The sequence below is a fragment of the Sus scrofa genome, chromosome 12, assembly GCF_000003025.6.
Source record: "Sus scrofa isolate TJ Tabasco breed Duroc chromosome 12, Sscrofa11.1, whole genome shotgun sequence".
NCBI classification, from domain to species: Eukaryota; Metazoa; Chordata; class Mammalia; order Artiodactyla; family Suidae; genus Sus; species Sus scrofa.
The window spans coordinates 60,751,128-60,774,797 of NC_010454.4; the positions used below are offsets into that span (position 1 = coordinate 60,751,128).

General features: G+C 65.8%; 1 protein-coding gene across 7 annotated transcripts in view; it reads right to left on the bottom strand.

Moving 5' to 3' along the window:
* The window catches only part of RAI1 (retinoic acid induced 1), a 103,552-nt gene continuing 79,913 nt past the window's right edge, over window positions 32-23,670 (bottom strand). For 3 of the 7 annotated variants that reach the window (XM_021068026.1, XM_021068021.1, XM_021068027.1), the window contains 4 exons: window positions 8,067-13,617; window positions 4,537-4,630; window positions 1,623-1,672; window positions 32-1,399 (listed from right to left, as the gene is read on the bottom strand). In XM_021068026.1, coding sequence (XP_020923685.1) covers window positions 1,385-1,399; window positions 1,623-1,672; window positions 4,537-4,630; window positions 8,067-13,601 — 5,694 coding nt within the window. In that variant the 5' untranslated portion in view covers window positions 13,602-13,617 and the 3' untranslated portion in view covers window positions 32-1,384. Of the gene's footprint in view, window positions 1,400-1,622; window positions 1,673-4,536; window positions 4,631-6,927; window positions 13,618-14,748; window positions 16,719-17,880; window positions 17,963-23,670 lie in introns of those variants that run through there. The other 4 variants (XM_021068022.1, XM_021068024.1, XM_021068025.1 and 1 more) reach the window with 4 other exon arrangements.

Consider the following 23,670-nt stretch of genomic DNA (forward strand, 5'->3'; position numbering starts at 1 on the left):
AGCATCTGGTCGGAATCCACAGGCCGCAGAATTCCAAAACAATCGTTGTATCTTTATTGACTTTTTTTTTTTTCTGAATGCAATGACTGGTTTGTTTTTTTTTTTACTCTTAAGGAAAATAAACATCTTTTAGAAACAGCTCGATACACACAATCTTCAGTGTGAAGCAATATACTAATAAGAACACTAATCGTCTTACCATTTACAGTCTTCATATATATTATATATATGTATATGTATACATATATATACACTATATAACGAGGCCAGATATAATACACACGTTCACCATTTTACAGTCATATGTACAAGAAGTTGCTAGGGCGGCCCCGGGTTGGGGCTGCGTCAGGCCTATCGAAGCGTGGACATTGCCGAGGACACGGACGGACAGGCAGACGAACTGGCGGGCGCAGGCCCGGGCGGTGGTGGCTGCGTGGGGGAGGGGGCATCGTCGGAGCCCCCTTCCCGCAAGGGCCCCGTGCTGAGGAGCGCACGACGCACGGCGGCGACACAAGGGAGAAGCGAGCATGTTCCCAACATATATACATTCTATGTGACATATATATAGAGGGGCGCACGGGTGTGCACATGGATCGAGCGCTGTCTCCGCTCTCCCGTGCTCGTGGCACTGCGGCCCCCGGAGACGGGCGGTCTCGTCGAGTGCGGTCTGTCACGGCTCTTCCTTTTGCGTTCCCGGGATGGACTCCGGGGATGGGGCGGACTGGAAGGGGGAACGAACACAAGCAGCGAGGGCTGGTCCTGCCCACGCCCGGGGAAGCCCGCATCCCCTGAGCGCGGGCCCCAGTCTCCCAGCCCTGCCCGACCCGCACGAAGGTTTTGGCCAAGGCTGAGCGGGAAGGGCGCACAGCCTCCGGCCTGTCCTGCGCCCCAGCCTCGTTCAAGGAGGGACGCTCTTGAGGGGAGCCGCCCTCGGCCTCTGGGATCCCAGCCCGGCCCACCCCCGGGGTGCTCAGCTGCGTGCCACCACCGACCCACGTGGAATGTGTGCCAGGTCATACTGGAACTTCCAGGGAAGAGGCGCGTCCCCAGGCTCAAGGCCCTCCACCCCCACCGGAACCTGGCTGGCCCCAGGAGTCTGGCCACTCCGCGGGCTCCCATTCTCCAAGCCTGGCTGGAGGATGGGGGCGAGAAGACCCTGTGCCGTCAGGTTCCGGGAGCAAAGGGACCCGGAACGTGTTTTCTTCCCAACCCGGGACCACCAGCTTCCGCCCGAGGCGGCCAGATCCAAGATCCGGGGTCTGAATCGGGGATCGGCTCGGGACTGGCGCCGGGAGCAGCGCAAAGGCCCGGGGGCTGTGCAGGCGAATCCTCTCCCTCGGCGGCTGGCAGGCAGGCGGGCTCCGGGGCTTCGGCGGAGGGCGGATTACAACGGCAGCCTCTGCGGGGAAGAAACGCGCGGCGCCCAGGGTGGGTGGCGGTGCGCGAGGGGTTAACTCCCCCAGACCCGCCCCCACACGAGGCCCGCCCCCCGTGCGCCCGCCCCCTCGTGCGCCCGCCCCCAGCACGTGCCCGCGAGCCAGCGGTCCCGGGACGCCGAGCGCCGACCCGCCCGGCCGCCTCTCCAGCCGGGGCCCCTCCGGGGAAGGCTCGCGCTCACCCACCTTATGTTTGGGGCATTTCAAAGAAAAGTTCTCTTCGACGAAGACGCAACCTGCGAGCAAAGAGACGTTCGAGCGGTCAGGACGCCGTCGCGTCAGGCCGGGAGGGGGTCGCGCCGCCCCGGAGGCCGCAGGCGGCGGGGCAGTTTGCGGAGTAAGTCAGACCCTGCTTGAAATGCGACAGAACCCGAACGCCACCTGCTGAACCTCAGCCCCCTGGCCTGTCTGCCCTTCACGGTCGTCCCCCTCGCGCCTGGGACGCCCCCGCTTGTCAGGGGAGGCCTTGCCTGCGCTCAGGCAGGCCGGGCGAGTGCGGGACTGAGCTCCCACTTTCCCAGCTGCACGGGGCCGAGCCCGGGGGCTGCAGGCGCGGAGCCCCCGCCGCCAAGGGTGGAGGGCGGGGAGGGTGTCACTTCCAGAACCAAGTTGCTCAGCCGCCCACCGGCGTCCACTCTGGGGGTGGAGGGGGAGGGCTCTCTCCCCGTGTCTGCGGCTGCGGAACGCCGACCCAGCCGACAAAGTGGGCCCTGGTGCCGGCTCGCAGCGAGGCGCAGGGGTCGCGCTCCGCGGTTGAGAGCCCGGCCCAGACACCTGCGGAGCCCCAGGGACCCCGCGTCCAGACCCAGGTTTGCGCAGGCACTGATAGGGGACAGCTGCCTGGGGCTCCCGCCGGCTGGGTTCTCCCACCTTCTCTGGCTGCTGTGCCCCCGCCACGGCTGCTGCCCTTCCAAACCTCTGCTCCTTGCTGCTCAGGCAGTCACCTCATGCTAGGAACCCCCCCCCCAAGTGGCTCTGCAACCCCTCCTGTGAGGGAGGAGGTGCCTTGCCTTCCCCATGCTGCCAGCCTGAGCCTGGTATGGTCAGCTGCGTGGCCAGTCCTGGGCCTGCTGTTGAAGGGGAGGGGCCGCGGGGAGGGGGTGTCTCAGCAGCCACTGACCTTGGCCCCCTGAGGGAACTCAGCCAGGCCAGGCCGGCAGCACCTGCATGAGAGCTAATGGAGGCTGAGGGTGAAGCCATGAGATTGGGCCTGGAAGGGCCAGTAGCTGCCAGGCTGTGGGACGGCCTGCTTGGCCCCCGCCCTGTTCCCCCAGCACAGCTCCGCTCCTCCGCCCAGCCTCCAGCCCACTTCCTCGCGGCCCCTGCGGCTCCACCAAGACCCTACTCCAGGGAAGTTCCATGGGTCAGAGACCTCACTGGAGACAGCTTGTGTTGCTCCAAGCCTGTGCGGGTCCCCCCACAAACCAGCTGCTGCCCACCTTCCCTGAACTCTTGAGGACTGGCTCCCATGTCACCTCCTCTTAGAAGTCCTCCAGGATTCCCTCCTAACTCAGGATGGGCCTCTCCCGCGGCACAGGCTCTCTTGTCTTTGTCTGGTGGTCTCTACAGCTTTGTGCAAGGACCATGGACTTCCTGTCTGCTCCACTCAGAGGCGAGTCCCCTGGCAGCCCGGGCGCTACTGGGAGGTATACAGAGCCCAGGACGTGGAACCAGCCAAGCAGGGAGGCACACTCTGGTTGTGTCCCTGTGGTGCCGTGGTCACAGGTCGGGCAGCCTGTCTGTAAACATGAGGCTGGAGACAGCGCAGGGCTGGCAGGGTGCGTGCCAACGGGGTCACCGCGGGAGGACGGCTGCGGTGTGTGGCAGCTCTTACGGGAGTTGGGCTGTGTGTCTGGCAAAGGGGCTGCGTCCAGGTTAAGATCTGCTCACACTGGGAGGCAGGAGGCCGGGGCCGGAGCAGGCCCTCTCCCTGCTGGGCACAGTGGCTTGGCCCTCACCAAGGAACCGCCGTCACTCAGAGTCCCGAGTGGTCCTGGGAGCAGCTCCGTTGGGGCCAGGGGTCCCTTCTGCCCAGCAGGCTCGGGTGGGGAAGGGTCCTGCTGGGGGATGCCTCTGCTCTGTCTTCAGGCCTAGAGTCACTATACGGCCGGCCCCGCTATGGGCCAGAGGAGAGCGGGCGCGGGTGGCGGGGGCCCAGCGGCCGTGGGGGCCGCCCCCCAAGAGCACTGGGGCCGTCCGTTCTGGGGCGTGGTGACCTCACTCCTGCTGCCCACGGCGGCAGGAAGGAGGAGTCCGAATACCCTCCGTTTTAGGGATGGGGACCCGGCGCGGAGACGGTGGTGGGCCTGCCCGGTCCACGCGCCAAGAAGGTGCCCGGGACGCGGGCAGCTGCATTCTCTGTGGGACACACGCCCGCGGAGCAGGCGCGTGAGCGAGGGGAGAATGGGGCAGACACGGGGGCGCCGCTCCTGCCTCCAGACCGCGCCGCCCTGCGGGAGACCGGCCGCAGCTCTGCCCGCAGCCGGCACGTCTGGCTCGAACCTCGTCTCCTTGCCTCTCGGCTTTCGTCACTGAAGTGTCTCGTTTCCTTTCTTTCTCCAACCCATTGAGCTCCCGTTCAGCCTTCGAGGCCCAGCCCTGGCGGCCCTGCGCTTCGAGGCCCGAGGTCCCGCCCACCTCTAGGTGCCCCTTGGCAGTGACAGCCCCCTCCTTCCGCCTTGGGCCCCTGCCTCCGGGCACTGCTCCGGCGCGTGGCCGAGGAGACACAGGAGGTAGAACTGCGGGGGCGGAGTTGTCATTGTGGCTCAGCAAGTTAGGAACCTGATGTTGTCTCTGTGAGGATGCGGGTTCGATCCCTGGCCTCGCTCAGTGGGTTAAGGATCTGGCGTTGCCATGAGCTGCGGCGTGGGTCGCAGAGGCGGCTCGGATCCGGCGTGGCTGTGGCTGTGGTGTAGGCCGGCAGCTGTGGTTCTGATTAGACGCCCAGCCTGCGAACTTCATGTGCTGCAGGTGTGGCCGTAAAAACAAAGGAAAGCAAAAGCATTGCCGCGCAGGAGAGGGAAGCCGAGGGCTCGGGCAGGGCTGGTGCAGGGAGCCGTGCCCGCTCCCCCGACCTCCCGTGCCGGCGTCTGGCTCTTACCCGCGTCGCTGGCACACGGGTAATGATAGGCGTGGAGGCATCCTTCGTGACAGCACCCGATGGTGGCCCCGGCTTCTTGGCAGCTGGAACAAGTCTGGCGAGGAGAGAGGGAAGTGGGTGAGTCTGGGGCTGGAGACCTGTCACGGCCCCTGCCCCCAAGGGTCTGGGAAAAGCAGCTGGAGGGAGGCTCAGGACGGGGTGCGGCCGTCCGCAGGGCTGGTTCTGTGCCAGCTCCTGGGCTGGTGTCTTGGGTGGGGGGCGCTCGCTGGGCAGAAGTACTATTTCACAGCCAAGTGTAGGGGTTCTTGGCATCTCCCAGGCCTGGGCACATCCCCGCTCGGCTACTGTGCACTGCGGGACTTCAGCCAAGCGGCTCAACTCTTCCGCCTCGTGTGCACAGCGGGCATGGTGCCAAGAACTCATGGGCTGTTGTCACCCTCACCCACCAGCTCTGCCCCACACCCCCAAGTGGGTAGCTCTCACGAACTCTGCTGTACAGATGTGACACTGGGGTCCCAGTCCCTGCGGCAGCTCAGGCACTGAACCAAGTGGGACGCCCCCTGCCCAGGTAGCAGCTGGTCTACTGTGCCCTCTGCTGAGCTCAGGGGCTGGCCCAGTGGCCTGTCGGGGTGTGACCAGGCCAGGAGGGTGATGCTGGGAGGGCCCTTGGAGGACTGAAGCAAAACCTTTGGCTTGGGGAGGGACAAGCCGGTTCTCAGATGCTGCAGACACGGGCACTGCCGCCTCCCTGTGCAGTTGCGGGAGTGACATGGGCAGGCCCTCACCTGGAGGCTAAGCCACTGAGAGGAGTGACCACAGCAGGTGCTGTGCTAGGCGTGCGTGGAGGCCTCTCGCAACATCCCTGTGGCCCTGGCCTTACTGTTCATTCTACCCAGGTGAGCAGCCGGGGCTCAGAGAAGCTGAGTAACTCGCCTGGGGGCACCACAGCTCCTGATTAGCTGGTCTAGACTTTGAACCGAGCCATCGGTGGAGCCCAGGCTGTGCCCCTGCCCCCAGCAGTGGGGAAGGGCAGGGCTTCCCCACCCTCCCTGGACCGAGGCTGAGAAGTGCTTGGAAGGTGCCCTCTGGCACCAAGCTGGGGGGCAGGGTGCTGGGGGCCATCCTGGCTCAGCAGGTGTTCGCTTGGGGCTTCCAGGTAGCAGTTTCCTCCAGGTCTGGGCTGGGCCTCCAAGGGCTCTGGGGCCAGATGTCCCCACTTCCTGGCCCACAAAGGGGTGATGAGGCAGGAGTGGCCCCCAGACCAGGCCCCTGTGACCTGCTGCCCAGCGCAGGTGTTCTGACGGTTGTGGGGCCCCTCTGGCTGATGGCTTCTCACCACCCTGCCTGCACCGAGGCCCCCAAACTCCTCAGGCAGGCACTTCAGGCTGGAGAAATGGGGTGCAGAGGGCTCAGGCCAGCACCTGCATTTGGAACCCCTGCTCTCCCAGTGACTCGGGGGGAGCCAGACCCTAGGCTGACTAGGAAACAGGGCCCGGAAGGTAGGCGTGCAGGGCTCCAGGGAGGGGACAGAACAAAGGCACTGAGGGGCCTGAAGGCAGAGAAAGGTCCTACTGTGTGTGGGGTCAGGCCCTCAGGGCAGCCACCTGCTGATGGGCTCAGTGCTGACGCTGTGGGCATGGGTGCTGGGTCACGGGATCAGCCCTCAGAGGAGCTGGGGTTGGCACTGGGGTCTGCATGACCAAGGCTGGAGCAGGAAGGGCCGTGGTGGGGACAGGCGGCCAGAGGTGGCCTGGACTGTCAGCGGGCAGGGGGCCGGACCACGACTCGGGTGTCTTCCAGCTGGGGGAGCTGCCTTGGTGAGCCCCCCCTACTCTAGCGCACAGGCTTCCCGTGAAGGGGGACAGGGGCGTGGTGGCCCCAAAGCCACAAGCGCGCCCACCCCCACTCTGACCTCTCCAGGGGCACTTGCGGTGGTGAGGCCACCAGGCCGGCTTAGAGGATGGCGACCCAGCCAAATCCAAGCTCCAGCACCTCCGCACAGCCAGCTGCATGTGACCGACCCCCGTTTTGTCCAGTCCGACAGGACGCTGGTGCAGTGAAGTGAGACCAGAGCGTCCAGAATGGGACTCAGGAAAGGCCAGGCAAGGTACAGAGCCCGGCGGGGTGTGTGTGTAGGGCCAGGGCAGCGCTGAGGGCAGCTTCGGGAGCTCCTGAATGGTAGCAGGTGATGGGAAGCCGAGATGGTGGTGTGAGCCTTAGGATTCTTTCCTGTTTTTTTGTCTTTTTAGGGCCACACCCACAGCACATGGAGGTTCCCAGGCTAGGGGTCTAAACGGAGCTGTAGCCGCCGGCCTACACCACAGCCACAGCCACAGCCATGCAGGGTCCCTAACCCACTGAAGCAAAGCCAGGGATCGAACCCGCAACCTCCTGGTTCCTAGTTGGATTCATTAACCACTGCGCCACAATGGGAGCTTCCACAGGTTCATTTTTAGTGACAGCACAGACCTGGACCTATCTCAGGGCAGCTGCAAAGGAAGGGAATGAGGCAGGCAGGGCGGGGGCTCCAGGCGGGGGGCCACTGTCAGGCCTGGAAGTGGCAGAGGCCAGGGAGGGACGCTGGGCCCTGGAGGGGCCCCCAGCCACGTCTTGGCCGCAGAGGGACAGGTGCAGGGCACGGGCAGCACGGGAGCCCCGTTTGACAGTCAGGGCTGCTCAACAGGTGTGGGGCAGGTGGGGCCAGGGGCCGCGTGGCTCCCGGAGGCACTTCCTGGAGAGAAAGGCGACTCGCACCCGCAGGTCCTGCGGCCGCCGGGCTCAGCGTGGCCTCCCGCTGCCTGCTCACTCCTGTGCCACTGTGGCCAGGAGCGAGGGGAGCAGAGTCCTGTGCAGTCGGGGTGACAGCCCCGTTGGTGAGGACACAGCCAGTGTCACCTGCCTAGCTGTCCCCGTCCCTGCTCCCAGCAGAGGCCCGCAGAGCACCTGGGTGGGGCAGTCAGGGAGCAGGCACGGCTGTTACATGGCTGGACGGCCCTAGTCCTCAGGGCTTCTCCGCAGGGAGCAGGGCACTGTGAGGGCGGGGCAGTGCTGGGGTCTGAACCCAGAGCCCTCTGGGGCATTTTAGGGCCTCGCCCCGGGGAAGGCTCCGGGAGCAGCTGCCGGGGAAGGCCTGCTGCGCCACAGGCTCTTCCCCTGTGTTCCCGGCTCCGGGCACCAGAGCTGGGCCACCTGCTTGGGTGGGCTGCCCTGGTCTTCGGTTCTGGGGCCTCAGCTGAATATAGGAGCGGGGGCTGGGGGGGGCGGTGGCTGGAGCCGGAAGGGGCAAGGTGAGTGCGTGGTGAGCCCTGGACTGGGCAGGCCCTGCGGTGGCAGGTCGGGGCCAGGGGCGGGTGAGTGTGTCCTGCCTGGGGGAGGGGTGGGCACCCCTCCCCCGCTCAGCCTCCCAGAGGACGCCCTGGGAGGGCGGCATGTGGGGCCCACACTGCAGCCCTGGAGAGAAAGCTGGACTTCTGGACGGACTGCCTGCCTGCAGAGCCCGAGGTCCCCACCCGGCTAAGCTGGCCTCTTACCCTGTCCACGGCCACCTTCATGGCCTCCTGCAGCCCAAAGAGCTTCCCGGCCACCAGGTAAACCCCGCCTGTCCACACGGCACAGGCCTCGTGCACCCAGTGCTCCTGGGTGTCCCCGCCAGCCTCCGCGGGAGGCTCCTTGCTGCACTCGTGCCTGCGGCTCTTGTCAGCCGGGGCGGCCTCCTCGCCGCCGTCCCCCCGACCGTCACAGCAGTAGCAACTCTGCAGCCGCCGGGACAGGCCCCGGGCGCTGGTGCGCAGGGAGCCCTGCTTGGCTGGGTCAGCTGGGCCGCCGTCAGGCCTGGGGGGCTTCCCGGTGGCGGCAGCGGTGGTGGCAGAGGTGGCGGCTGGGCACTCGAGGCCTTTGAGTGTCCTCTCCAGAGGCAGCGCGGCCTCCTCACAGGTGCCCTCTGGCCGCACCTTCTCCTTGAGTTTTGGCTTCTTTTTGGGGAGGCAGTGTTCGGGGTAGTAGGGCCCGCAGAGGTCCCCGAGGTCCTTGAAGTTGGCTGGGTTTTGGCAGAGGCAGCAAACAAGGCAAGAGGTACTCAGGGCCTTGGAGACCACGGGCCCCAGATGCATGGTGGAGGAGAGGGGCAGGCAGGGCCGCGGCTGCAGGCCGGAGCCGCCAGGGAGCGTGGGGAGGGAGGCCCCGGTCGCGTCCAAGGCGAAGGAGCAGGAGGAGGAGGAGGAGGTGGAGGAGGAAGGCTTCCGGTGGGGCTGGGGCTCCTCGCCCGGGGAGTTGATGACAGTGCACACGGTGGTGAACGCGTCCCGCTTCTCCACCCGCACGAAGGGCGAGAAGGCGGGGGAGCGGCTGTCGGCCCGCAGCCGCTTGCAGGAGGAAATGTACTTGAGGCGGATTTCAGGCTCTGCGGGATCCAGGGGCAGCACCTGCTGCTGCCGCCGCCGCTTGGCACGCCCCTTACAGGGCGAGGAGGAGGCGGCGGCGTTCTTGGCCCGGCCCCGCGTGAGGCGCTTCCGCTTAGAATAGCTGCTGTAGTTGGCGTGGCCCGGCTGCTTCTGTGCCCTGGTCTGGGGCTGGCAGGGCCGGCCCTCAGGGGGCTGGGAGGCCAGGCCCAGCTCCTCTGTCTTTGGCTTCTTGCCGCCTCCGCCGGAGCTGTCCTCGCTGCCCCCCTGCGTGCCGTTGGCCCTGTCTCGGGGAGCCAGGAGCAGAGCCGGGCCGAGATGGGGCTGCTTCTCCAGGGAGCCTTTGGGGAGGCCCGGGGCTCCCGCCCTGCCTTTCCGGCTCCTCTTCTTGGGCGCCAGGGAAGCGCCCCCGGGCAGCAGGGCCTCTGGGGACGGGAAGGCCTCTGTTTTGAAACAGTCCGTCGAGGACAGTTGCTTACTGTTCACGAGTTTGCCTTTTAAGGATCTGTTGGTCGGATTTCTGCACAACGGCTCGGCCCCCGGCGCTGCTGGGAACTTCTGCCCGGGGCCCAGGGTCAGGAGCCCCTCCTCGGCCGCCAGGGGGCTGCCCCCCGCGCCCTTGAGCGCCCGCTCCTTCTCGGGGGGCGCTGGGCTCAGAGGAGTCCCGGGAGGGCCCCCCGCCGCCTTGCACGCAAACTTCTTGAGGCTGGGGGAGGTGATCTTCTGCACGATGGCCTCGAGCTTGAGGCCCCGGCCCTTCCGGGGCGGCAGCACCTTGGTCTTCGGGGCCCCCTGGAAGGACGCCCGCGAGGCCAGCTTCAGGCAGGCGTCGGGGGTCTCGGGGGGCAGTGGCTTCCCCGGGGGCTCCCCGTTGCCCTTGGGGGGCTTGGCCTTCTTGGGGGAAGCCACCCTCTTGAAGAGAGGGGGGGACCCCTCGGCCCCCGCCTCCTTGGCATCCCCGGCTCCGCCGCGTAAGGCCAGGCTGCGCTTCTTGGTGGGCACGGGTGCCATGAAGGCCGACTTCCTCTTGAGGGCGTGGAGCGGCCGATCGGAGGGCTTGCCGCCGGCGCCCGGCTTGGGGACCCGGGCCCGCTGGCTGGCCCTGGCCTCCTTCTGGGGGCTGCCGGCGGCCTTGAACGCGGCGGGCAGGTGGTGGTTGGCCAGCAGCTTCTTGGCGGCGCGGCAGTTGGGGAGCCGGCTCTCCGAGGGCCGCCGCCGCTTGGAGTGGAAGGCCTCCTGGGTCCGGGTGCGGGACCGGAGCGTCATGGAGCGCTGGTCTGTGCCCGGCGCGTCCGGCGAGTCTGTCTCCTTGGTCTTGGAGCCCATGGGGCTGCTGTCGGAGGCCACGGGCAGGGCGGCGGGGTTACTGGGGCTGGACGCGGCCTTGGGCGAGGGCTTCCCCACCCGCTTGCCCGACTTGAAGGCGGCTCGCTGCTTGCCCCCGAGCTTGTCTGGGGGGGCGGGGGTGGTGGGCAGGCCTGGGGGGCCGGGCGTGCGGGGCTCGCTCAGGGCCGTGAAGGAGCGGGTGCACATCCTGGGGAGCCCTTCCGAGGCCCCCCGGCCCGGGGCCCCTGCCCCGTCCGTCTGGCCCTGGGGGGGCCCCGTGCACGACTCGGGGAGCAGCAGGTCTTTGGGCAGCGCCGGCGCCCGGCACGGGGAGTCCTCGGCCTCGGGCAGCCCCCGCTGCACCCGCCGGCTCCGTAAGCTCTTGCCACGGGGCACAGGCTCCTTCTTGGCGATGGGCGCCTCGGGCCCAGCAGGCTTGTTGGGCATCTGGGCCAGAGGGGCGTCGGGGGCCAGGGAGGAGGGATCCCCCGGAGCCAGCGCCGCATCGGGCCCCTCCTCCCCTGGCTTCATGTGGGACAGGGAGGCCTCAAACCAGCTCTGGACCTTGGACTCGGCACCCACGGTGGGGCCCAGCAGGATGACGGACTCCCCAGAGAGGGGGCAGGGGGAGCCCCAGCCGGCCTTGGGGTCCAGCACCTCCTCCACCTCCTCCTTGCCGCACAGCAGCGAGGCCTTCGGCGACAGCGGGTCCTGCACGCCCGGCCTCTGCTCAGGGCTGCCCAGGAGCTGGCACAGGGAGGAGTACTCCTCGGCCTCCAGGTCCTCCTTCCTGCCCGGCGGTGGCGGCAGCAGCGGGAGGTCCCCGAAGTCGGCGGCGGAGCAGCAGTGCCTGCCGTCGTCCAGCCACCGGTCGGCCTTGCCCCCCTCGGGGCACTGCAGCAGCCCGCCCGCCTCCTCCTTCACCCCGCCCGCCTCCTCCTGCTTGGAGCCCCGTGGCCCCGCGGCCTTCTCCCCCGGGGGCTCCTCCTCCGGGAAGCCCAGGCAGGCCGAGGCCTCGCGGGCGCTCTCCTGGCCGACACTGTCCACGGCCTTCCCGCCCTGCTCCAGCCCCCTGCCGAGCTCGCCGGGGTGCAGCCCCCAGCGGGGACAGGCGTCCCCCAGGTTCTCCTCGGGCCAGGCGAAGGGATTGGCGCCGTCGGCCGAGCTGGCGGCCGTCGCGTCGGGGAAGCAGTCGAAGGCGGCCGCGGTGGGGTCCGAGGCGCCAGCTCCGAGGGTGGGCTTGGTGCCAAAGGAGAGGGGGCCCGCCGTCTTCTTGGGGTCAGGGGTGGCAAAGGCCACGGGGGCGTTTTCGAACAGCCCCGGGCTGAAGTCCTTGGCGCTGCCAGCCTTGTCCAGCTGCAAGGGCTCGGGCAGGGCCTCCGGCTCCCCTGGCCGCGGCCACGTGCCCTTGGCCACGGGGTCCAGACAGGCGCTGTGGTTCTCCAGCGAGAAGGCCGTCTTGCCGGCGTCCGTGGCCAGGCCGGGCGCCTCGGCCCAGGCCTTCTCGGCTTTCTCGCCGATGGCCTCCTGCAGCCCCAGGATCTCGGAGGCCAGGTCTTCCTGCGCCAGGGCGCTGAGCAGCAGCCGCGGGCAGTCCCGCTCGCCGGCCACCAGCTTGGAGAAGCTGTCGAGCGGTAGGCTGCTGTGCAGGCTCTGGAAGGAGTCGTCGGACTTGGTGGACATGTCGTCGGGGGAGGTCACGGAGCAGGTGGACACGGACTCGGGCGTGGCCTTGGAGCCGCCGCGGACCCGGGCGGGGCTGCCGCGGGCCTGGCTGCAGTAGAGGAAGCCCCGCTCCAGCGGGTCCTCGGAGCCGCTCAGGTAGTCGGCCTCGGGCGGCTCGGCGTGCGTGGACTGCGGCGTGCTGCTCAGCGGCTCCGAGAGCGGCGTGCCCACCGGCTCGGCCGCGTAGCCGCCGCCCTCGGGGCTGCAGTGCTGGCTCTTGAGCGGCTCCGGGGCCCGGGACACCAGGCCCTTGACGCCCTTCTTCGGGGGCCCGGCCGCCTTGGACAGCAGCAGCTGCTGGACCGTGTTGGAGATGTTCTCCACCTGCGAGGTCAGCGCCGTGAGGCTCTGCAGGCTGAGGTCCGACAGCAGGGCGTCGGGCAGCTTGTCCTTCTGCAGGGCCTTGCAGGTGGCCGCCTGGGCGTCCACGGAGCCGGCGGCGTCCGTGGGGGAGGGGTTGAGCAGGGGCATGAAGTGGCTGTGGTCGGGGAGGCCGGCGGGGAAGGCGCCGCTGCCCAGCGGCTGCTGGCCGTAGGGGAAGGTCTCCAGGTTGGGCATCAGCGGCGACGGGGTGGAGCTGTACGAAGGGGAGCGGCCCACGGAGCGCGCGGGCGAGTGGCCGGAGCCGGGGCTGAAGGTCTGGTAGTACTGCTCCGGGGTCCTGACGGCCGTGTCCGGCGGGCAGTAGCCCGGGCCCTGCTGCCCGTAGTGTTGGTACTTGGCCAGGTTCGGGTAGTGCAGCGTTTCCTGGGCGTGGTGGCGGCTCTGAAGGGCCTGCTGCTGCTGCTGCTGCTGCTGTTGCTGCTGCTGCTTCTGCGGCTCGTAGCTGAGGCGGCTGGACGGGTAAGCGTGGAGGCTCTGGACCCGCTGGCCGGGGCCCAGGCTGGCGCTGGCAGTCAGGGGCCGGTCGTGGGGCTGCGCGGATGGCGCCGTGCAGCCCTTGTAGGAGTGGGCCCCCTGCCCGGCGGAGGAGTAGGTGGAGGCGGCTGGGAAGGACTGGGAGTGCTGGGGGAAGGGGCCGCCCCGGGGAAAGGGCAGAGGCGAGGCCATGTCGTTCTGTGGCTTCTGCCTTTGGAGCTTGGGGTACGCGGGGGGCTGCGGGGGCTGCGGCAGCTGCGGCTGCTGGACGTGGAGCGGGTGAGTCCGAAAGGGCAGCTGGGCGCCCTGCTCCGCGTACTGCCGGCCGGGGGGCACCGCCGTCTTTTTCATCAGGTTCTCGTCATATTTGCCCACCCCCCCGGGCAGGGGCTGCAGCTGGGGGGGTGGCGGCTGGGGGGTCCCCCAGGCCTGCAGGCTGTCCTCGCCCGAGTAGCGGCCCGGGTACGGGCCGCTGTCCTGGACGGCGTAGCCCGCGAAGGCCGGCCTCCCCTGCAGGGCCTGCTGCGAGGAGAGGCCTTTGCCGGCGCGCGCGGCGCTGGCGGGCGTCGGGGCGCCGCCCTCGTAGCCCGGGTACGGCTGCAGGTTGTAATAGTCCTTGGCCAGCAGGCGCTGCCGGTCGCAGCTCAGCCCGGCCTGGCTCGGCTGCCTGTAGTTCTCCAGGCGAGACGTCGGCTGTGAGGTCTGCGGGTAGCTCTGTTGTTTGCCATGGAAACCACACCTTTCTCGAAAAGACTGCATGACTCGGGCTGGTTATCTGGGCGAAGAGAAAGGGCAGAGGGAGAACGTTCAGACGGCCGCTTCCTTGCCGTGGAAAGCCCGCCTCCCCAGCAGCCCTGCTGCCCTTCCCTGCAGCTCTCTCCACGGCGGCCTCCGCGGGGCCTGAGCCTCCCTCCCCGCCAGCTGTGCCCTTAGTGACCACCTCTGACCACCTCTGTGTCCGGGAGGGGAGGCGTGTGACGACGGGGCGGTCGGCTGTAGAGGAGGGAGGGGCCGCCCGGCTCCCCAGCGCCAGCTCCCCGGGGAGTCTGCCCCCCCTTTCCTGACGGCTCAGCATCGCTCATCAGGGCACTTCCTGCTCCCCTGTCCCCTGGGGCTGCTGGATCCTGTCATCTAGTCCCAGCACAGCCGTGTTCAAGCGTGACCCAGCGTGCGGGGGACTGGGGAGGGCTCGCCCCTGTCCCGGGAGCCACTCACCGAGGCCTGGAACGTGCGCGCGCACACACACACACACACACACTCGCGTGCACACCTCTTCCATCACTGCCCTGCCATCTGGAATCTGTTCCTTCCAGCAGACGATTAGGGCCGCTGAGCCTCTGGAGGCATAAAACGTCCCCTTCTCTGACTCCCAGGAACACACAACGGCAGCACCTGCCTCCTGTTTTTGATACCGTAGGTGCCTGAGCAGGTTACGAGGCCCAGAGTGAGGCGGCGGGAGCTGAGGGGTGGGAGCTGCAGGCCCTCTGAGCCTGAAGCCGCCCTGGCCCTCTTGGTCGGCCCCTCCTGCCTCCACCGGGTCAGAGTGAGGCTGAGAGCCCATCTGCTCATGATTTTAAGGGCTGGGGCGGGCACGTGGGGTCCAACCTCGCCAAAGCAGGATCCTGGGTCAGGCAGTGACCCTGGGGTGGGGTGGGGTGGGGGCCCTTCAGGGCAGAACAACTGGCTTCACATCAGAGGTGGCTGCAGCATCCGGGCTGTGTTCCCCCAAGACCCTCCCAGCGGAGAACAGAGCAAGGAGGCTCCAGGCTTGGGCATCAGAGCCAGGGCTGGGCGCCGGCTCAACCCACAGCTGCTCGCCGCCGCTGCTAGGCTCCGCTCGGCCTGCACAGCCCAGGCCCTCACCCTCCAGTGTCTGGTCCCGACCCAGAAGCAGAACAGGAGTTACCTGGTGGTGCCGTGGGTTAAGGACCTGGAGTTGCCACTGCTGTGGCTCAGGTTCGGCCCTCGGGCTGCAACTTTACATGTGGTGGGGGAAGGGGTGGCTTGCCACCGCTAGGAGCTTCTAGAGCAATGGGAGGGGCCGAAAACAAACAAGGGGGCCCAGAGGAGAGGGAGCAGGCACAGCAGCGAGCAGGGAGGGGCCTCTCCAGCAGGTCCGGCTCAGCCCCTTCACCCTGAGATCCCACCTCGACGACATGGGGTTGGGGGGTGGCTGACGAGGGAGGGAACCCGAGCGGAGAGCCTCCCTCTGCCCCCAGTGGTCAGCTGGCCCAGCCTCAGGGCCCGAAGCACGGTGGCCCTGGAGAGGAACCAGTGTTCCCCCAGGAGGGCCCAGGGCCCAGTTCGACGCAGGCACCCAGTCCGAGGCGCCCCACCCTCTGACCCCCTTCAGTCCATCCCGGACTTGGACCAAACACCAGAGAGGTGCCCGCTGTGACCCAAAGGCCCCAGAGGCGCCTCCTGACCCCACCTCCAGTCCGGGCTCCCCTGCGCCCTTGGCAGCGCCACGCTGCCCGGCCCGGGGCTGGCGAGCCGAGGCCACCTCCACTCAGGGCTGCTCCTGCTGCAGCAGGCGCCGCAGCGGCCTCGGACCTGGAGGACCTGTTCCAGGCGGAGGGCACCGCGCCCTGCCCTGCCCTGCCCTCCCCGCCCGGGCCGTGTTTATGAGCCCGGAATTCGCAAACCCAGGCCCACTCTGAAGGCTGCGCCTCGTATATCTGCACAAATTACATTTCGGCTTTTATTAGTCCCAGACCGCGCTCGTTTCCTGCCGAGTGTCCTGTGGATGTCATTACCATTGCTACGGCTTTTTTTATTTTTTTTTTCGCATCCTCCAAAACGCATTACCAGAAACATTATTTAAAAACAGGGAGCGCTACGACCCGTGCCCCTCCCTGTTGAAGCGGCCCAGCTGCCGCATCTTTTAATTTCGCGAGCGGGGTTCAGCGGGTTTTCCGACACGGGAGCAGCTGGACGCGGAGAGCATCCATCGCGGAGACGAGACGGTGCCGTTAAGAGCCGCAAGCCCCGTGCCCGCTGGAGGCGGCAAAAATGCTCACGGCGGCACCACCCTCCAACTCAGGCGTGGGGGCGGGGGAGCCGGCGCAAAGATACAGCATCAAAGGCCACTGCTCCGGCCCACAGCTCACCAGCTCTGCCAGGAGAAGATGGGGCTGTGCCACTAGAAGAGCTGCCTCAGGCTCTCTCCTTATGATTTCTTTGCAGAAGGACAGGAGGAGAGACACTGACAAGGGGGCTGGGGTGGGGGTGGGAAGAGGCCCCTTCTGTAGAGGAACGGTGACCTCTGAAGCTGGGGAGGAGGGGGGGCAGAGGGCACAGGCTGAGGGTTTGGCTGGCTCTGCTGCAGGGAGAAGGGGAGGGCGCCCAGGAGCCCACCTTCCTGGGACTCCTGGTCCAGCCCAGGGTCCCCCCCCTCCTCCCCCTGGACTTGTTCAAGGCCACAGCTGTCAAGCTCTTGCCAAGCCAGGAGGGACCCTGGAAAGAAGCCAGGAGAAAGTCAGGCCCATGCACCAGACCGTCCACACTCGCCTGGGGGGGCACCTGCAGGCTGGCCGACCCAGGCCGCAGGACCAGGGAGAAACTGCACAAAGCAGGGCCAGGCCCCATCCATCCGGCACCCCCAGCAGCCACCGCGTCAGTGCCCCCAGCTCATCGCTGGCAGCCCCCAAAGGCCTTCTTCTCAGGGCCCAGAGTAGGGGGGCAGCTTGAGCCTCGGCACCTCCCTGCCTTGACTGTTACGGAGAAAGGTGGGGGGAGCTCAGTGGGCCAGGACCTGGTGTGAGGCCACCCACAGGGAAGGGCTGCCAGCAAAGGTGGGTTGTAGGCCCCCCGCTGCAACTCCTGAGGCCGCGCGCAGAAGCCGGCTCAGGCCCTGCCTTTATTCCAGGAGCCAAGCACGCTTGGGACACCCACGCACAGGCGACCGCAGAGAACACGCACCGGGCCCAGAGCCGCTCATTCCCCAGGGGCTCCGGTCCCCGCCCCCCGACTCCCCGGGGGGCTTCGGCAGGGAGCTGTTCCCAGAGACAGGGGCGAGAAGGTGGGCGCTCCCAGCAGCAGCTCTGGGGCCCAGCCGTGGTTCCATCCCACCCACTTACCCAAGGATGTGTGATGACCTGGTTTCCTCGTTTGTAGACGCAGGGGGAAAAAAATGTAGAGCCCAACAAGGAAGGAGGGGAAAGTCACCCAGCTCAGGCGCTGGGGATGGGGGTGTCCCGGCGTGGGGGGGGGGGGCGTGGGAACGCTTTGGGCCTCCCCATGTGCTGGGGAGGGGGGGACAAGGAGTAAATATGAGACCGGGAGTAAGACGAGAACGTGTTTCTCAAATCATCGGCTGCTCTGTGGGGTCCACGGGCTTCCCTGCCCCTCAGCCTCTGGGCCCTGCGCCAGGACGGCCTGCTTGGGACAGAGGGGGGCCGTCCTGGGGCCTAAGGAAGAATAAGGAGAATAAGGCAGCCCCGCCCCCCAGGATGGCCGCCCTACATGGGCGACACCACCACACACTTAGCAGCAGCCCCCTCCTTCCTGGGGCCACGGGCGAACCCCTAAAGGCCCCCCAGCCCTTCCGCAGGGCCTGGGGGGGGTCTCGGGGCCCTTTGGAGGGTGCTAGGGGATGGGGGTGCAGAAGTGTCTGGAGGCTTCAGACGTTTGCGAAGCCTTCCCTCCACGTCCACGAACGCGGCCTCCCCCCAAGGGCCAAGACAGTCGAGCCCCTGCCCCCCCCTCAGGCCCCGCCCCCCAGGAGGCCACGAGGCCGCGCCCCCTGACCGCACTTCCGGCGGGAGTGGCGTCACGTGCCGGATCCCACAGCTGAGCCAAACTCTCCGCTCCGTCCGACCCTAAGCTATGCCGCCCCCGCCCCGTCTCGGCGCAGTTTCCGGGACGCGAGCACCAGCGGGTCCAAGGGGCCCCAGGAGCCAGGGCTGAGGGGCAGACGGACAGCCAGAGCCCCTCCGCTCTGGGAAGGGTGGGTGGCAAGAAGGGACACGGCAGCAGCCGGCGGCTGGCATTCAAGAGCCTCCTGGTGCGGGGGGGCGGGGGGAGGATCGCTTATTACCAGCTCCATGCTCATCAGTCTGTGTGGACAGTAATTGCTTTTCCATCATTTGACTCACCACTCAGCGAAAGGCACCGCCACCCTGTCAAAACGAGAGAAAGAAGGCGGGCTGCGGCTGCTGCGCAGAACAAGGGGCTGCCCAGAGGCGGGCATGGGGGCCTGTGGGGGCCCATGGGGGGCCCCCAGTCTGCTCTAGAGGAGACGGTACAGTGGAGACAACGAAGGATCTGTCTTCTGGCTGCAACGGGAGGCAGAGAACACCCGGCCCAGCCTGGTCCCCAGGGCTTCCCCAGGTGCCAAGCTGGTGGTCCGCCCGGCCCCTCTCTGAGCCCCAGGGCCTTTGCACTGCCTTTCCTCTGCTGGGACTACCCTTTCAGACACCTGCAGGGCCCCCTGGCCTCCAAGTCTTTGTTCGTGTCACCCAGGGAGCAACCCTAACCACCGAGTTTGAAACCCGTATGTCTCCTAACTCCGCCTCCGAGGCAATAGGCCCCATGGCTGGCTGACTGGATTTTTCGTTTTGGCCAAGCCCATGGCATGCATAAGTTCCCTGGTAGAGGGATCGAACCTGTGCCACAGCAGTGACACTGCCAGATCCTTAACCCACTGAGCCACAAGGGAACTCCTGGTTGGCTTTATCACTGCCTCGCCCCTTAGAGAAAGTAAGGTCCACGAGAGTAGGCATTTCTTGCCTGCTTTGTTCACAGCCATGCATCCCCCCAAGTCCCATATGTGCTGTTTGCTGCATGTCGTTGTTTAAAATGTCACGTTAACCTACTACGAAAACAGATACTGATTTCTCGAGGATTGGGACAGGATGGTGGCGTAGGACTTAAGCTCACTTCCTCTCAAGAAAACACCAAAATTACACCTAACTGCTGAACAACCATCAATCAAACAGACTGTAACTACCAAAAAGTATATCCTACACCCAAAGACAAAGAAGCCACATCTTGATGGTAGGAGGGGGCGCTTCTGTGATATAAGCAATCACACCCCCGCTGGGGGGCGGGGGGGTGACCCGCAGACTGGAAAGGAACTGTCACAGAGACGCTCCTCCAGGAGGGAGAGCTCCGAGCCCCACGTCAGGTTCCCCAGCCCAGGGGCCTGGCACGGGGAGGCGGAGCCCCGGAGCACTGGGCGTTGAGGGCCAGCGGGCGTGTGCACAGGAGCTCCACGGGGGCAGGGGGCAGACTCCACTCTTGCGGGGCCCACACAGGACTGCATGTGCCCTGGGTCCCGGGGCACAGCAGGGGCTCCATTTCTGGTCAGATGTACTGCGGGTCTTGGGAAAGCAGGGGGCGGCTGTGGCTCCCTGTGGGGACAGGACACTGGAGGCGGAGGTCCCAGGAATAGTCATAGGCCTGAGCTGCCCTGGAGGTGGCCATTTTGGAGAAACCTGGCACCGCCCATCAGGGCTGAGATGCCCCAGGCCAGACAGCCAGACCCATCAGCAAAAAAGGCGCCTACAGTCCTCCCAGGCACACAGCCACCTCCAGTCACACCCAGAGACAAAAACCCCACCCACCAGAGGGACGAGACTCAGCTCCACCTTCCAGTGGGCTGGCACCGTCCCTCCCACCAAGAAGCCGGCTGCAAACCCCAGTACCCTCTTCACTCACCAGGGGGGCAGGCACCAGAAGCAAGACAGGCTACCACCCTCCAGCCTGCAAAAAGGAGACCAGATGACAAGCTATGCAAAATGAGAAGGCAGAGGAACATAAGCCAGGTGAGAGAACTAGAAAAAAACCCAGCAAAACAGCTAAGTGACCTGAGATGAGCAGCCTCCATGGAAAAAAAAAAAAAAAAAGATTTCAGAATAATGAGAGCAAAGATGACCCAAGATCTTGGGGAAAACGCTGGCGGCAAGGACTGATAAATTAGAAGAAAATGTGAATAAAGACACGGGGACTTAGTGATTAAACAAGCAGAGATCCAAACCTCAGTAACCGAAATTAAAAATTCACTAGAAGGAACCAAGAGCAGATTACGGGAGGCAGAGGAACGAGGAAGCTGGTGGAAACTGCTGATGCAGAAAAGCAAGCAGAATGAAATGAGAGCCTCGGAAACTCTGGGACAACCTTAAACCCACCGCCGCTCGCAGTACAGCAGCGCCGCAGGAGGACAGAGAGAGAGGCCAGCGAAGGCATTTGAGGCCCTGAGAGCGGACAACTTCCCCAACACGGGAAAGGCATCACCCTCTCGAACCGAACCGAGGAGGCACAGCAGGTACCGTCAAAGTGAACCCAAGCGGGACCACTCCGCGACACCCATTATTAACCAAATCGACCGGAGTCAAAGCCAAAAAGAAAACACGGAAAGCAGCCAGAGAAAAGCAACAGATACCACACAAGGGAACCCCAGGCGGTTTGCCCGCTGATTTTCCGCAGAAACTACAAGTCAGAAGAGAGGGCTGGACACACTTGAAGTGAGGAAAGGAAAATACCTCCAGCCAAGATGACTCTACCCAGCAAAGCTCTCATTCACATTTGAAGGAGAAATCAAGAGCTTCACAGACAACCCAAAGCACCACTAAAGCAGCTTCACAACAGCTACGGAAGGGACTTATTAGCTGGACGGGAAAAAAAGGCCACAACCAGCAACGAGAGAATTACGGGAGTTCCCCTTGTGGCTCCGTGGTAATGAATCCGGCCAGTGTCCATGAGGCTGTGGGTTCAGTCCCTGGCCTCGCTCAGTGGGTTAAGGATCCGGCGTTGCTGTGAAGGTCGCAGACGAGGCTCAGATCGCGAGCAGCTGAGCTCCGATTCGACCCCTAGCCCGGGAGCCTCCATGTGCCTCAGGTGCAGCCCTAAAAAACAAACAAGCAAGCAAGCAAGAAAATTACAAATGAGAAAGGTCACCAGTAAAGGCAGGAAATCATGCACATGCAGATACAGTATCGAACCCCAGCGATACGAGACGAGGGTACAAATGGACTACTGGAAATGCATTTGCCACTGAAAGACCAGCAACTTCAAACAATCGTGTATATGTACAGACTCCAATCATCAAAACTCTGTGAAAACACCCAGAATGCAGTCGCCTGGAGGTACAGAGCACACCTGGGTGAGGGCGAGGGGCTGGTGGCCACGACTCTTCCTGTTCACTAGACACAGAGGCATTCCCTTGGGCCTGGCTGCTGGGCACCTATCCAGGGGGTAGGAAACTGCTCGGGCGGACTGCTGCCTGTGGGCCCCGAGGCCGGGGGCCTCTAAGTGCCTTACAGAAAGAGGCCTCTCTTGTTTAAAAAAAAGTTACCCACTAGAGTTCCTGTCGTGGCGCAGTGGAAACGAATCTGACGGGAAATCATGAGGTTGTGGGTTCGATCCCTGGTTTCACTCGGTGGGTGAAGGATCCGGCGTTGCCGTGAACTGTGGTGTGGGTTGCAGACACGGCTTGGATCCCGCACTGCTGTGGCTTGCAGCTACAGCTCCGATTTGACCCCTGGCCTGGGACCCTCCATATGCCGTGGGAGCAGCCCTAGAAAAGGCAAAAAGACCAAAAAAATAAAATAAAAATTTTAAGTAAAAAATAAAAAGTTATCCACTAAGAGTTTAACACCCCACAGTTCCAGGTAACGGCTGTGTCGGCTACACTTGAGCCAAGCTCCCTGGTGTCCCACGCACGTGGAATGTGGCCTGTGTGCGGCGGGGCCTTGCCAGGCACCTGCTGCGAAGGAGGGAGGGCAGGAGCCCCGAGAACCTTCCCTGGCCTCTGGGAGAAGAGGCCTGGGTGAGCAGCGAGGCTGTGGGGGGCGGGGAGGATGAGCCCTGCAGAAAGGGGGAGCAGAGACGAGAGACGTGCGGGTTAGAGCTGGGTGGCCTGAGGCCCAGAGGGACTCACAGCCCTCCTTAGAGCCTCCGCGCCAGGCACCGAAGGTGGAGACTCTGCCACCCCTCCCCAAGCCTCTGGGTCCCTGCAGGGCTCCCTGGTGGCAGTCATCACAGTGCTAATTACATAATTAATGGCCTAATGAGCTGCCTCACCAGGATGTTGCCTGGGGGAGGCAGGGGCTTCATCTCTTGGGTCTTAGGCACTAAGCCTAGAAACCACCCCAGGAGGTGCCCTTTTGGAGCTGCCTGGAAGGAAGGCCAGGATGGGCAAGGGTGTGCAGCCTAACCCTCACCACAGCCCGAGGGATGCTTAGAGGCCCGGAGGCCAGGGCAGCGCAGCAGCCAACCAACCAGGAAGAGAAGACAAAGCCTCTCTGTCTGCCCTGGCCCACAGCGCCTTGGGTCACAGCCCTTCGGTCCCTGAGCCCGGCTCACGCATCAAACCGGCTTCTCCTTCGAGTCCAGTCTGCGCAACGGCCGACACAGCGGCAAGAGCAGCGCGGCTCCTGCGCCCACAGACACGCCGGCAGCCACTGGGGGCTCGGCAGGTGCGGCGAGGAGGTGGTCTGGGCAGGCTGCAAAGAGGAGGCCCTCCCTCTCGGAGGAGGGGGGCCCACCCGACGGGGGCGCCGCCCCTCCCCCACCTCTGCTGGCCCGGCTGCTGCTGCCACCGGTCCGATGCCCTCTGTCCTCAGGGCGCCCAGCCCTGGCAGTCCTGCAAAGTCACCCCCACTCGTTAGCTGCCTGGCGTCCCTGCTCCTGGGCAAGGGCCACTCCCCCCCACTCTGCGGGGCCCCCGGTCCGTGGCCCGAGCTGGAGTGGGGTCTCTGACTTGTTTCTCGTCTTCGGGGTGACCGCATCCCCCCCCCACCTCGACGTGGCCAATCAGGCCGGCGGCTGTGGGCCAGGAACCGCCAGAAGTCACTGTCTGCAGGCCGTCTTGGGGGTCAAACCTCGTCCTCCTCCTCCTTCGGCGGGCGGTCAAGAGAAGCCCGGACAGGGACAAGGACTTGTCCGGGAGGTGCAGCAGGACTGCGAAGCCCCCACAGCTCCGGGCCCCAGAAGGCCCCTCTGCCAACCAGCAAATACACTCAGAGCTCGGGGCCAAAACGGGGGCAGATCCTCGCTCCTGACACCCGGCCTCCCCCGGAGCCTCCCCTCCCGTCGTCGCCGCCTCGGACACCCCGGCCCAGCCCCGCTCCATCCGGGGGAGCCGCGGGCCCGGCGCCCCCGCCCAGGGGAGGAAGCCGCCTGTCAGGCCGCCACGGCGTGTCAAATCCTCTCGCTGCCTAATTGTGAGACGGCGGCGTTTAAAGCAACGCTTTGCTGGCCGCCTGCCACACCGCAAACGGCTCGGTATAATTTTATTATTAAGGGAGAGAAAAGAGGGAGGGGGCCGGGCCGGGGGGCAGTCGCGGGTCCGAGTCAGCCGCGGGGGGAATGCGGCTCCGGGCGAGTACCGCCGGCTCTCGGGTTGGCCCGCCGACTCCGTTCATTGCGCATTCAGTCTCTACTTAGGGCAACCGAAACCAAGCGGGCCCGGGTCCGACGATTAGGGTCCGCGACTGGGCCATGAACCCTTCCACCCCCGCCCGCCCCCGCCGCCCCGGGCGCGGTGCGGGACGGGGGCGGGGGGCGCAGCGCCGGCGGCGGGGTGAACGCGGCGCGGGAGCTGGGCGCCGGCCGAGCGGGGGATGGGGAGCGGCGCGGGGCGTGCGGGGGTGTTTTGCGGCCCCGCCGCCCCCCCGCAACAGATGTCTCAGCCGTGTAAGACAAAGGCAGTGCGCCTGCCGCTGCCGGCAGAAAATCCGCAGGACTCCCTCAGGGGCAGGTAAAATTTCACCTTCTATTTGGGGCCCCCCCCGCCCGGTTTCCCGGCCGCTGCGCCAATCCGGAACGCGCCACCAAAGACGCCGCGGCGCCGCCGCCCAACCCGCTGACCCCAGCAAGGTCGCGG